The 14,552-nt window shown below is 45.5% G+C and overlaps 2 protein-coding genes across 2 annotated transcripts in view; both read right to left on the minus strand.

Moving 5' to 3' along the window:
* LOC311316218 (histone-lysine N-methyltransferase PRDM9-like) overlaps positions 1 to 3,571 on the minus strand; it is a gene marked incomplete at its 5' end in the record, with an annotated part of 40,833 nt that extends 37,262 nt beyond the window's left edge. The window contains one exon of the mRNA XM_084447032.1: positions 3,549 to 3,571. Coding sequence (XP_084303158.1) covers positions 3,549 to 3,571 — 23 coding nt within the window. The remainder of the gene's footprint in view (positions 1 to 3,548) is intronic.
* A 5,579-nt stretch (positions 3,572 to 9,150) lies between these two features.
* Positions 9,151 to 11,832, minus strand: LOC311316284 (uncharacterized protein; the record flags this gene model as incomplete). Its single annotated transcript, XM_084447125.1, has 1 exon — positions 9,151 to 11,832. The coding sequence occupies one exon, from the start codon at positions 11,830 to 11,832 to the stop codon at positions 10,648 to 10,650; it is 1,185 nt and encodes a 394-aa protein (XP_084303251.1). The 3' UTR covers positions 9,151 to 10,647.
* Positions 11,833 to 14,552: the final 2,720 nt, after the last annotated feature.

Raw genomic sequence — 14,552 nt, forward strand, 5'->3', positions numbered from 1 at the left:
CTCCCTAGTGCCTCTCTCTCTCCCTCCTATCTTCTAACCAGGTCCAGTGGATGCCCCACTGTCACCAGCAGACCTCCCGAAGTCCGATAGATACCCCTGTGTCTACTGTGGATGATGTAGCATGTCCGTAGAATATTCTCTCTCCTATGATGCTTTTAGCCTCTCTCACTCTGAAATGTAATTTAATGCAATGTATTGCTTCATAAATGTTCTTAGCCGGTAGACAAACATACTCCAGGAGCTTGCTCGATCGCCTTGTTGAGAGGGGTCAGGGAAGAATTTTTACAGCTCACTTATCTGGCCCCCGGGTGATTACTGTTTTTTGCTTCCCTCTGGAATAAGTAGAGAGTGGGTCGTATACCCACCTCCCTTGTTCTCTGTAAAGCGCATTGTGTTGCCTCTGGGTATGAAATGCGCTATACAAATAAAGCTTTGATTGATTGATTGATTGATTTTATGACATAACCTGCAACATAAATTATTTTCCCTGTCCAGACGGACTTACCACCAGCTCCACAAGAACTTCTTAAGATCATCAGATGCACCTGCAAGACAGCCTGAGGTGCACATGCAAGAAACATGGCCTTGAGTGTTCTGTTGCATGTAGCAGCTGTAAAGGATCAGGGTGTGCAAATTCACATCAGGCGGCAGGTGATGATGAAGATGATGATGAATGCAAGTTATTATTATTATTATCATCCTGCTCATGTTCTCTTCTCTCCTGAAGTGGACCCTCTAATCGTGTGTGTGTGTGTGTGTGCGCGCGCGCGCACACGCGCGTGTGATTTTCTCCCACAGGTAGTGGTAGGTAGTCCACTGCTATGGACGGTTCTATGTCTCAGACTGTCCTCTCCAGGGTTCTACTGTTCTCTACAGGGCTGTAGACTGTTCTCCAGGATTCTACTGTTCTCTACAGGGCTGTAGACTGTTCTCCAGGGTTCTACTGTTCTCTACAGGGCTGTAGACTGTTCTCCAGGGTTGTAGACTGTCCTCTCCAGGGTTCTAGACTCTTAAGCTTTTTGATTAATACACATGTCCGATTTTCTGTTGCAATATGTGAGATTCACCCCTTTTCTCTTCACCAAATGCCAATAGAATTAAAAATATATTTCTGTATATGCACTGTGATGCATCCTATATAGTTTCTGGTTGATTGGGGACAGTGTTGTGTGGACATCAGACAAGAAAACATGCATAAACCTTTTTCTTTTACATAGGCGAAAATTGGAAATTGGTATATTTGTCACATACCTTCCATCTGCATTTTTCATTACTTTCCACCACTGGGATTTTGGGGGACTAACTGATATGTTATAAAGAACATATGTATGACACTAAAACAGTTGAAATAATTTCTGTTGCAATTTGTTCAAGGTTATGTCATAAAATGCCTGGACTACAGGGGCAGGGGAGCATCACTACTGATCCATAGCCAGGACTGGGATGTCCTCAGTGGAGGTCCCAAGTCAGTCTTCTAGTCATTCAGCCAGCCTGTCAGTAGATGTGCTCTACTTGTATTGATTTGTTCATACACTAGTATTCCAGCACGGGTTATGTTCTTGAATGCTTCTGGTGACTAGCAGTTCTCTTAGCAACCTAATTTAATCCCCATCACTGTTTTCAGATCCACATAGGGGAAACATATGGCTGAGAGATGTGTGGAGGAAAATCAACAGCATCCCACACACACACACTTACATAATCAACCAAGCAAGTTCTACCTTTCTATACCACAAATATAAGTTTGAGAACCTAGGATACATACATCCCGCCTAAGGGGGTTCTAATGTACTGACCTCCTGGCACAGGCCTGACCCTGCTGGCAAGCTGCCTTGGTCCTAGCCAAGGAACAAGCGTTTCAGCTTCCGCTCACCTGTATGCAGCTTATACCATGCTGACTGGCCTGGACTAGTCACCACATCCACAGTCTAGCCAAGTCAGAGATACCCTTGTGCATTTGACAAAACAAGTGTCATACAATTAAGGTTATCATTTGTGCAGCATGTGTGCTGTAAGTGTAAAGACAAGATAGATAATTTTCTCCAGGTTTTATTGAATTGCTTGTAGACCACACTGAAACACTGGGCTGACAGTTCAGTTGTACAAGGCGGACCTGGGAGACCATTCAGAACACCTTGTTTGGGTCGAGGCTCTGCTTAGTCTACTGGCCCAGGTGAACCATCAAACGATGTACTGACGCTGAGAATGGAGACACACGACACAGCTGGCCGACACTTCCTGCACTCTAAGAGGTTAGGGTTAGGGCTAGACTGACTGTAGGTTGGCATAAAATTATACATATTTATTTTTAAATGGCTGGAAAGATGCTGCCCATGCCTAGATCTTTATGTCTATTCAGCATGTCTGTTCTCACCCACTGAGGTCCCATCACCAAACGTGAAGCCTCAGATACAATAATAAAACAGGGGCAGACAATGAAAGATAGAAATGGACAGACAGACATGTAGACAGATAGGTTAAAAAATTAGATTAGAACTCTTAGTGTTGTGATCAGACGGTACAACCAAAATGTCACCACAGTGTAGTGATGCAGACAGAGTTATGAACACCTGCTCCTTGATTAGAAGGAGGTTATCATCTGCCCTCTGAAACATTCAGGACCAGGGCTGTAAGCAGGATTTTTGTAATACCGAGGTCATTTAGTTGTGGTGCTTCAATCTGGTGCACTTTGAGAGCAGAATTAAGAGGCTAGATCTATAAAGAACAACACACATCATATTGGATTAATATCATATTTAACTGATAGCAGTGGAGATCATCCAGAGAGGACACAACTTAAGTGAATGTTGATGAGAACACACCATCTATTAGAAACATGAGACTAGCTCCTCCTGTCACCTCTCTCCCAGCCTGGCCTCCTCCACTCTGATGTCCATGCTGGTCTCCTTCTTTCACCTCTCCTCCTGTCTTTTGTCCATGTTGGTCTCCTCCTGTCACCTCTCCTCCTGTCTTTTGTCCATGCTGGTCTCCTCCTGTCACCTCTCCTCCTGTCTTTTGTCCATGTTGGTCTCCTCCCGTCACCTCGCCTCCACTGTGGTGTCCATTTTCATCTCCTGTCCACAAATTAACAAAACATAAACATAAGCTATAAACACACACACACCCACCCATCCACCCATCCATCCATCCATCCATCCATCCATCCATCCATCCATCCATCCATCCATCCATCCATCCATCCATCCACCCACCCACCCACCCACCCACCCACCGCCCCACCCACCCACCCATCCATCCATCCATCCATCCATCCATCCATCCATCCATCCATCCATCCATCCATCCATCCATCCATCTATCCATCCATCCATCCATCCATCCACATTATTTTTTTGATCTTGCCAGGATCTAACTTAATGTAGTGTCTCTTTGGCTAACATCAGGTATCTCACCTCTCATCTCTATGTCCTCTCCTCCTGTCCCCTCTCTTCCACTCTCTTGTACCTCTTGGTTTCCTGTCAACAAATTATATATTTTTAACCGAACATAATCATGCATACTGTGTATATTTATACACACCTACATACCTGTCTATTTGTGCTTTTTCCATCATGTTAAGTAAAGAGTAGGCAGTGTACCACCATCATCACCTCTTTCTTTTTGATCTTGTCCTCAACAGTTCGCTTTCCAAAGCTGAGCTTTGTTTGATGAAATCTTTTCATCTTCTCCCTCTCTTTCCCCCTCTCTCTCTCTGTCAGTGAAGAAAGCAAACACGGTCAACTGTTATGTGAATAACGGCCTCTGCTATAGTTGCAATGGAAAAGAGGGGGCTTCATTTCAACATGAATTTCAACCATTTACACGTCATTGACGATTTATCAGTCACAGACATGCAACGTGCCAGCAGTTGACTTGTGTGATTTACACTGTTCCTGAAGTACTGTCTGACAATAGCCTCTGGAAGGAACTTGGAGCTACAAGACTGAACTAGAAACATAAGTATATTTTTGTTTCTCTAATAGCTAGTGCTAAGTCGTCAGTGTAGTTGTGAAACTGCTTTGTTATTCAATGTTATTGTGAGAGTTAGTTTCGGCCTGAGCTAGACTAATTGCCCTGTTGAGTGGGCTAAGGGAGTGGCCTACTCTCCTGGCAGACGATTAGCAATCAGCAGTTAGAGGCCTTAAGCATTGACGGCTAAGACGGCGACAGCGGGACGGTGACAGCTCCCTCCGGCGCGCGACCGAAGGCTAGGGCGACCAAAGGCACCGGGCGACTTATTCAAGAGCGACTTTGTCAAGTAAGACTGTCTGGAAGGTAGTACGTCTACATTTACCTCTGTACCTGTTTTGTTACCATTATGTGTTTGCATCCTATCCCTCTTGTGTTCCCTCTCCGGGGGTCACGCAGACACTGGGTCACCCCCAGACTCCGTAACCCCTCTAACCTCATCTATCCGACTGTCTCAACTCATAGAGAGCAAGTGGTGACAGGGGGACTTTGGAATTGCCAGTCGGCGGTGCCCAAAGCTGAGTTTATCTCAGGCTATGCATCCTTGCTCTCCCTCAGCTTCCTTGCTCTCACCGAGACATGGATCACACCAGAGAACACTGCCACACCCGCAGCCCTGTCAGATGTGTATTCTTTCTCCCACACTCCCAGAGCTGCGAGGCGAGGTGGTGGTACTGGCCTGCTCATTTCCACAACATGGAAATACTCACTCGTCTCCATCCCACAGTTCTCCCCTCCCTCTTTTGAATTCCATGCTGTCTCTGTCATGTATCCAATCAAGCTCACCATTGCTGTTGTGTATCGCCCACCAGGTCCTCTTGGTGAATTCCTAGAGGAGCTCGATACACTAGTTTCGCACTTCCCAGATGATGGGTCCGCACTCATCCTTCTCGGGGACTTCAACATCCAGAGTGAGAAATTGGAACCTTTCCTCTCCTTCCTCTCCTCCTTCGATCTTCACCTCTCTTCTTCTCCTCCTACTCACAAAGCCGGCAACCAGCTGGATCTCATCTTCACTAGACACTGTTCCACCTCTAACCTGTCTGTCCTGCCCCTCCATCTCTCTGACCACTATTTCATGTCCTACTCCCTCTCCATCCCCTCTTCCCCTGTAACTCCTCCTCCTACCCACATGGTTACCGCCCGTAGCCATCTCCGCTCGCTCTCCCCTACTGACCTTTCCTCTACTGTCACCTCCGCCCTCCCTGCCCCTGAATCCTTCTCTCTCCTACCCTCTGATACTGCCACTGATCTTCTCCTCTCTACTCTTTCCTCTTCTCTGGACAATCTCTGTCCCCTCACCTCCAGGCCTGCACGCCCAACTCCACCTGCCCCATGGCTGTCGGACTCAGTGCGTACTGATAGACGGAGCCTGAGAATAGCTGAGCGCAAATGGAGGAAAGGCAAGCTCCCAGAGGACCTTCTTAATTTCCAATCTCTTCTTTCCACATTCTCCTCCTCTCTGTCTGCTGCTAAAGCTGCTTTCTTCCGCTCTAAAATCCTAACCTCTGCTTCCAATCCTAAAAAACTCTTTGAAACCTTCTCTTCACTACTCCAGCCCCCACCTCCTACTCCCAACTCCTCCCTTCTCCCTGATGATTTCGCCAACTTCTTTGACAAGAAAGTTAACGATATCAGATCCTCTTTCCCCCCTCCCCCGGTCAACGCTCCATGCACGAAACTCACCCCCCCATCCCCACCCTCTCTCCACTCCCTGCTCCCCCCCTCCTCTCCACGCCCCACCTTATCCCACTTTTCTCCCCTCTCCCCCAACGAGGCCCTCAACCTTGTAACATCTAACCGCCCCACCACGTGCTCCCTAGACCCTGTTCCCTCGACTCTCCTTCAGTCTGTTGCACCCGAACTCCTTCCCTTCCTAACCCACCTCATCAATGCATCTCTTGTATCAGGATGTTTTCCCTCTGCTTTCAAGACTGCCAGAGTCACCCCCCTCCTAAAGAAACCATCTCTCGACCCCTCTGATGTCAAAAACTACAGACGATTTCCCTTCTATCCTTTCTATCCAAAACACTTGAACGTGCTATCTTTAACCAACTGTCTTCGTACCTCCACCAGAACGACCTCCTAGATCCCCACCAATCCGGGTTCAAGGCTGGCCACTCGACAGAGACCGCCCTCCTTGCAGTAACAGAGTCACTCCATGCCGCTAGAGCGAACTCTCTCTCCTCTGTCCTGATACTCCTAGACCTGTCAGCAGCATTTGATACGGTAGACCACCAGATCCTCCTCTCCACCCTCGAGGAGAAAGGCATCGATGGCTCTGCACACTCCCTGTTTGCATCCTACCTGACGGGCCGCTCCTACCAGGTGACATGGAGAAGGTCGACGTCGGAACCGCGTAGTCTGACTACGGGGGTTCCACAAGGGTCTGTCCTGGGTCCTCTCCTGTTTTCCCTCTACACTACATCTCTGGGCTCTGTCATTCGCTCGCATGGCTTCTCCTATCACTGCTATGCCGATGACACCCAACTGGTTCTGTCATTTCCCCCTTCTGATACAGAAGTGGAGACACGCATAGCTGGGTGCTTGGCTGACATTTCGGAGTGGATGACGACACATCACCTCAAGCTCAATCTGGACAAGACTGAGCTGCTGTTCCTCCCGGGGAAGGGCTGTCCGCACCGGGACCTGGCCATCACCATTGAAGACACAGTGGTGACCCCGACTCGGACTGCGAGGAATCTGGGTGTGACCCTGGATGACCAACTGTCATTTTCCTCACATGTCACATCCGTCACACGTTCCTGCAGATTCATGCTCTACAACATCAGGAGGATTCGCCCTTTCCTCACTAATGAAACGGCGCAGGTACTCATCCAGGCCCTGGTCATCTCCCGCCTGGACTACTGCAACTCCCTCCTCGCGGGGGCACCGGCATCAGCCATTAAACCTCTGGAACTTGTCCAGAAAGCTGCTGCTCGCCTGGTGTTCAACCACCCCAAATTCTCCCACACAACTTCCCTCCTCCGTTCCCTACACTGGCTCCCTGTAGTGGCTCGCATCCAGTTTAAAACTCTGGCGCTAACCTACAGGGCAATGAAAGGAACAGCCCCCTCCTACCTCCAGGCCATGCTCAAACCCTACATCCCCTCCCGACCACTACGCTCTGCTACCTCAGGGCGACTGGTTGCCCCGTCACTCCGAGGCTCCTGCGGTCGATCGACACTCGGAACTGAATGTTTGATTGATCTTAAAATTACCTCATATTGGTATAATCACTGGTATGTAGACTATGATTGGTTTGTCAAATAAAGGGAATTATTCGTTTTGTTTTTTCTTGGGTGGACTCAAATCTTATTTGGGTCCCTAAATTGGGCCTCAGTCATCAAAACTTTGATTATAGCTTTAGGAGAGCATAATCAATCTTGCTAGAGATAAAAGCAATGAATTAAAATGGATTTAATAAGGATTTGTGCCTATTATTATTTCTCTCAGACTCAATAGCTGCAGCCCATAGATTACATGTTCTATAGGGTTAGGGTACTTATTTTCCAAAGTATGGTAAAATGAGCACTTGCGCTTTCATTTGCGTTCATGGTCTTCTAACGTTACGACTAGTCAAGATCCTGCAATAGCCTATTCATATCTACCTGGTTAGATTTCTATCTGAAGTTGGCTAGTTAATGTTAGCTGGTGTTATTAGCAAGCTGGCTGGATTTGGACCTGATCCAGGGCTCTTGTTCTTGTGCATTCCATTAATTTCAATATGAGAGGTGTGAACGGCCTATTGGTGGTATTTGGCTCAGCTGCACTGCGTCATGAGTTCATTTTCATTGATGAAGCTGGATTCAATCTATCTAAAACCAGGCGTCGGGGCCCAGATGTTAAAGGAAAAAGAGATGTTGTGAATGTTCCTGGGAAATATCACCTTGTGTTCCTGGAAGAAGAAATAGTGTTTTGTGGTGTGTGGGAGCTGGTCTGTGAGCTTCAGAATGTTTAGTTGGGGGAGGGGGAGAGCCCTTTCCACTAGCCCAGAGAGATAAGGAGGAGGAGGTCTTAAAATGAGGTCATTTTGGCAAAAAAAATGAGAGACTGTCTGACCACACATTTGTACTCTGATATCCCTGCTCTGGAGATCAGACATACCTTGTGAGCTCACAATAAAATCATTTAAACATACCTTAGTTTACGGAATATAATTACAAACATAATTATTACTCTGCAAAAACCTAGATATGGCCTTTGAGGGCTGAAAACATTTTCAAGAGGTTCCTACATCTGCAAGGAGTTCTCCATCACCATGCCACCCTAGGTCCATCCAGTACTGCATACATGATCACGTTTTGAGGGGGCGGCAGCAGCTCAGGAGGTAGAGTAGCCGTCTGGGAGCCTCCAGTTCAATTCCAGCTATCTCCTCTGCTTCGTTGACGTGTTCTTGAGTAAGACACTAATTTATCCCAAAGAGCTGGCTAACACCAGCTGGCCACCATTGGTGAGTGAATGAGAGAAGATATTGTAAAGCGCTCTATGCTTTAGAAGTGCACTCCACTCACAATGACATATCTGGTGCTCTATATAATGCAGTTGTACAGGATGGAGCAGAGCAGCCCAGGTTTGTTGTCATGTGGGGTAATGTTAGTTTCCACCGGGCTGCTCTGGTCTGGGACTGGATCACCAACCACCATACATAACTTCACAGGTGGATACACCGTTACACCGTTACCCCCTTACTCCCCATTCCTCAGTCCCATTGAGGAATTATTTTCATTTTGGCGTTGGAAGGTTTATGAACACCAACCATATACCCGCATGACTCTCCCTGGGAGCAATGGAAGAGGCATGCAGAGACACTGAAGGGGGGTCAGTCCAGGGTTGGATACTGAGGGGGGGTCAGTCCAGGGTTGGGTCCTGAGGGGGGTCAGTCCAGGGTTGGATCCTGAGGGGGGTCAGTCCAGGGTTGGATACTGAGGGGGGGTCAGTCCAGGGTTGGATCCTGAGGGGGGGGGGGTTAGTCCAGGGTTGGATACTGAGGTGGGGTCAGTCCAGGGTTGGATATTGGGGGGGGGGGGGGGGGGTCAGTCCAGGGTTGGATACTGAGGGGGGGTCAGTCCAGGTTTGGATACTGAGGCAGGCACACAAATGAACACACTCTCTCAGGTTAGACAATGTTTATTAAAAAGGTTAATGAAAAAAAAACATTCTGAAAAGTTAGGGTAAGAGTTTAAAATGCAGCTGTCCAGCCATCCAACCAACGCCAACAGTCACAACAAATACATTTCCATCCCAGTTTGTGTTCCATGTCTGGTGCGCATCCACTGCTTTTAAAATAATCTCAAATCCAAAAGGTTAGGCTACTTATTCCAATCTAGATCCAATCTTCCAAAGAGATACAGTTGTAAGCCATGAACTCAACCAGGTATATTGGAATTTATTTAAACAGTCCCTTTGCAATCACCATTTCATCTACTTGGTGTTGCAGTATTTTTTGTTTTATTCTTTCATGTTTTTAAAGCAATCGACTTTGACCAAGAGGACGAAATTAAGTCCATCCATTCACCCAACGTCATCCTTGAGCACAGCATTCCATAGGCCTATAGGATAAGGCCTGCCATATTATTCAGTTCACCAAGGATCTTCCTCAAGTTCCTCTTTTCATTTTCTCCAGTAATCCAAACTCCATATCCAATTCCTATTTTGATCATTGGCTCACACCTGAATAAACCGATTGCTTGTAGAGTGATTATAGATCTGACTTCAGAATATTATTCCAGATTAAACTGTATAAAATATTTGCGGGGTTCTTTTGCAAAAGCAAACATCTCCTTTTACTGGCTAATAGGTAACCTCAATCATGTTTGCCCATATCTGTGGTGCGGTTTAAAATAGTAGGCTTATTCATCTCTTGATGGTGATGTTTTAGAACGACACCATGCGGGACAGACAGTTGGCATATTCGTAAAAAAAGGTCACATCCTAATATTTATTCACAAGCACAAACTTCTGCGTCAGGACTGCTTTAGAACAAATTCAATACATCTTGAAATATTCAAGTCTCATCATAATATGGGAGATATCGTGAAGGAATGGATGAAGGACTTAAAACAAACTGATTGTAGGAACAATATATCAGAACATTTGGACTGTATTTGAGTATTGAATAGAGATATTATTGAAAAATAAACACAAAAGGCTGAGCTGGGGAGTCTACCCACACATATAGCAGCATATCGCAATATATATCTTATATAGCTATAGCTCAATAAAAATGTTTAAACTTTTTGCTAGTTACTTTTCTTTGAACGGGAGAATATTATCATTTCAGATGCCTATTCTTATGTAGGTTATGATTTGAAGTGTCTACTTTTTGGGGGGAACACAGTGAAATTCCTCATACGATATTATCTGCTTGTCTGATTAACTATAGTATACAGTAAGACACTATGTAGCTCAAACTCGTGAATCATCTGTTTGATTGTTATAAGGTGAAGTGAATACAGCGCTACAGTGTAGCCCTTTTCCTATAGTTTTTTTCCAAAGGCCTCCAGATCTGCCTATTACACTAGAACGCATCTCCGGATTTCAAGCACCAAAACGTGTCCCCGGATGTATCGATCTGCCTCTGGGTTCGAGCCTCATTTTGGCCTCGGTATTGTAATTGCTAGGCGCAAAGGCAGGCGAAAACTCAGAAAAACGCAGTAGTGTAATCCAGGCCTAAGGCTATGGCTTCTCTCCTGTATGAACACGTTGGTGTTTCTTTAACTCTCCTGACAAAGTGAAGTTCTTCCCACATTGGTCACAGTGGTATGGCTTCTCTCCTGTATGAACACACTGGTGTTTCTTTAAATTATCTGACTTAGTGAAGTTCTTCCCACACTGTTCACAGTGGTATGGCTTCTCTCCTGTATGAACACGCTGATGTGTCTTTAAATCTCCTGACGCAGTGAAGTTCTTTCCACACTGGTCACAGTGGTATGGCTTCTCTCCTGTATGAACACGCTGGTGTGTCTTTAAGCTTGTTGACTGAGTGAAGTTCTTTCCACACTGGTCACAGTGGTATGGCTTCTCTCCTGTATGAACACGCTGGTGTGTCATTAAATTTCCTAACGCAGTAAAGTTCTTTCCACACTGGTCACAGTGGTATGGCTTCTCTCCTGTATGAACACGCTGGTGTTTCTTTAAATTTCCTGACGTAGTGAAGTTGTTTTCACACTGGTCACAGTAGTATGGCTTTTCTCCTGTATGAACACGCTTGTGTATCTTTAACTGTCCTGAGTCAGTGAAGTTCTTCCCACACTGGTCACAGTGGTATGGCTTCTCTCCTGTATGAACACGCTGGTGTTGCTTTAAATGTTCTGACTTAGTGAAGTTCTTCCCACACAGGTCACAGTGGTATGGCTTCTCTCCTGTATGAACACGCTGGTGTCTCTTTAAATTTCCTGACGCAGTAAATTTCTTTCCACACTGGTCACAGTGGTATGGCTTCTCTCCTGTATGAACACGCTGGTGTTTCTTTAAATGTTCTGACTTAGTGAAGTTCTTCCCACACAGGTCACAGTGGTATGGCTTCTCTCCTGTATGAACACGCTGGTGTCTCTTTAAATTTCCTGACGCAGTAAATTTCTTTCCACACTGTTCACAGTGGTACGGTCTTGGCTTGTCTGTGTCTCTCTGTCTCTGGGCGGGAGCTGGGGTGAGGGGGGTGTTGGAGGTGGTGATAGGGAGTGATTGCGAGGAGGAGAAGGAGAGAATCTCTGGTCTGATCTGTCGGCTCGAGAGACGAGAGAGAGAGACGTAGAGGTTGTCATGGCTCCTCTTGAGGTGCTTGTTGAGGTAGATCTGGGAGGTGTAGGTGAATGGGCACACAGAGCAGGAGAACACCCGAGTCTGGGACAAGTCTGACATCACTCCTGGGAGAGTGAAAGAGAAAGAGACAAACTTTAAAAAGGATTCTCACACCTGTATTACAAGTGCAAATACTGTATAGTAAAGAGTGTTTATACGTATGTAACTAGTGGGGGGCGAAACACGACGACACCACAACTTCAGATTGAGGACAGGAGAGAGAAATATATGTAAGAGGTTCCTCTGGCTGAGCTCGAGTGAAGGAGAGCGACAGAGGAGAGACAGGAGTGAGATAAAGAAAAGAGGAGAAAGGAGAGAAAACAAGCATGGATACATTGAAGCCCACGGCAATAGCTACCTTAGATAGCTAGAGTAAGCTAGCACTCCTAAAGATAAGTCAAGCTACCATGTTCCATGGCAACTAACAGCATTCCATTTTGTTCTGAGCAAGTGTGCCTGCCTAATATTGGCAATTTGCGTGCCTCACAACAGCAATTTGCACAGGCACCATTGCAGTTCATGACATAGTGCCCTCTGTATCGTTGCATCCATGAGTGTCCTGAATTTCACGCTGTATGCCCATGTCTTGCCTGCTGGCTGGCACCATGGGAAAAAGACAGAGGAGAGGAAGGACGGTAGAGGAGAGCTACTTGGACAGCAGTTATTATTATGACCAGCAGACCTCTTGTTCTTTCAGCTTTAAGGAAAGAGGTGGATGAGAGAGAGATGGAGAAGACAGAGGGAAGAAGAGTTGAGGACAGATACCTCTAGCGGTGCTCTTTTCTTCCCAGACGTAGTTGAAGGAGATGCTCTTGTATCTGTACTCCTGTCCGTACCAGACCAGCAGCTCCTTCCCGACAGCCAGCAGCCGCGAAACAGGATCCCTCCACGGTACTGAAACGCTACCAGGTTCTGCTCTTCCTCAGTACGGGCACAGTTCACATACCTGGGGGAGAGAGGGGGTGGTTTCATAAGAACAAACAGGTGAGGGAGGGAGAGACAGGAGGAAGGAAGGATGAAGGAAGAGAGGGAGGGAGAAAAAGTGGGTGAGATGTAGGGACTGACTGTATGGAGGGAGGAAGGGAGGGAGGGAAACTTTCAAGACTGGAGAGATGGTTTATTTTGAGTGAGAGCAGCAGAATAGATTTTGGAAATATGATAAATGAGCATGTGTTCATATTTCTTCACCTGATTGTAATGCCTAATTATTCTACAGTTTACACATGCAAAGATCATCAAAGATTACACGATCTCTAAAAAGCCTGCCTATTGTTGTCCTGTTTAATTGTTCATGAAGTCTTTCCCTTAACATAGCCTTTTTATTTGCATCTTATTGTTTATAGGCCTCTGGATTCATTTCTAGTTGCTTCTCTATGAACTTCCTTCTGTTAACTTCTATCACAGTCCCTTACCATCTCTGGATCCTGCTGTTTCTGTCTCTCTAGTGACATGATGTTCATATGCGCAGTTTGACTTTTTGATCAGGGGGGCAGTCAGTCCCAACCTACTTCTAACAATATAGATTAGGCCTACTTCTATCAATATAGATTAGGCCTACTTCTAAAAATCTATATTAGGCCTACTTCTATCAATATAGCCTAGGCCTACTTCTAACAATATAGATTAGGCCTACTTCTAACAATATAGTCTAGACCTACTTCTAACAATATAGCCTAGGCCTACTTCTAACAATATAGATTAGGCCTTCTTCTATCAATATAGATTAGGCCTACTTCTATCAATATAGCCTAGGCCTACTTCTAACAATATAGATTAGGCCTACTTCTATCAATATAGATTAGACCTACTTCTATCAATATAGCCTAGGCCTACTTCTAACAATATAGCCTAGGCCTACTTCTAACAATATAGCCTAGGCCTACTTCTAACAATATAGATTAGGCCTACTTCTAACAATATAGATTAGGCCTACTTCTAACAATATAGATTAGGCCTACTTCTATCAATATAGCCTAGGCCTACTTCTATCAATATAGCCTAGGCCTAGTTCTAACAATATAGATTAGGCCTACTTCTAACAATATAGATTAGGCCTACTTCTATCAATATAGCCTAGGCCTACTTCTATCAATATAGCCTAGGCCTACTTCTATCAATATAGCCTAGGCCTACTTCTATAAATATAGCCTAGGCCTACTTCTAACAATATAGCCTAGGCCTACTTCTAACAATATAGCGTGAGCGCAGCCAAATAGATTCTGGAAATCTGAGAAATGAGCATGTGTTCATATTTCTTCACCTTATTGTAATGCCTAATTATTCTACAGTTTACACGCGCAAAGTCCATCTATTTGTAGGCATCTGGCATGACTTGCACATAGTCCTCCGTGGGAGCAGTGACAACAAGTGCCAGGGGAATGCTCAAGTCCAAGCCATGCCAAACATGTACAAATATTGGGATTGCGATACATTTCACAGGAGAGCATTGAGACTGGTAAGATTACACCCTGTGCTTCCCATCTCAGTAAAGCACATTTTCACTAACACAAATCCCTATCCATCTATCCATCCATCCATCCAAGTATGAATGGCTTACTATCTGTATGTCTTCTATATTTTACTTCAATTCAAAGGGCTTTATTGGCATGGGAAACACACATTTACAATGCCAAAGCAAACATCCCAAAGGGTCACAGAAATGTTATGGTTGAATTGAATGAATAAGTAAGTGTAATATTTACAAATGTATTTAAATGGTAACTTTAAAGTTTGTATGTACAGTGTGTATAGTGATCAGTGCGGTGTGCAGGGATACTGAT

Source organism: Borostomias antarcticus (assembly GCF_949987555.1).
Source record: "Borostomias antarcticus genome assembly, chromosome: 1".
In the NCBI taxonomy this organism is placed as follows: domain Eukaryota; kingdom Metazoa; phylum Chordata; class Actinopteri; order Stomiiformes; family Stomiidae; genus Borostomias; species Borostomias antarcticus.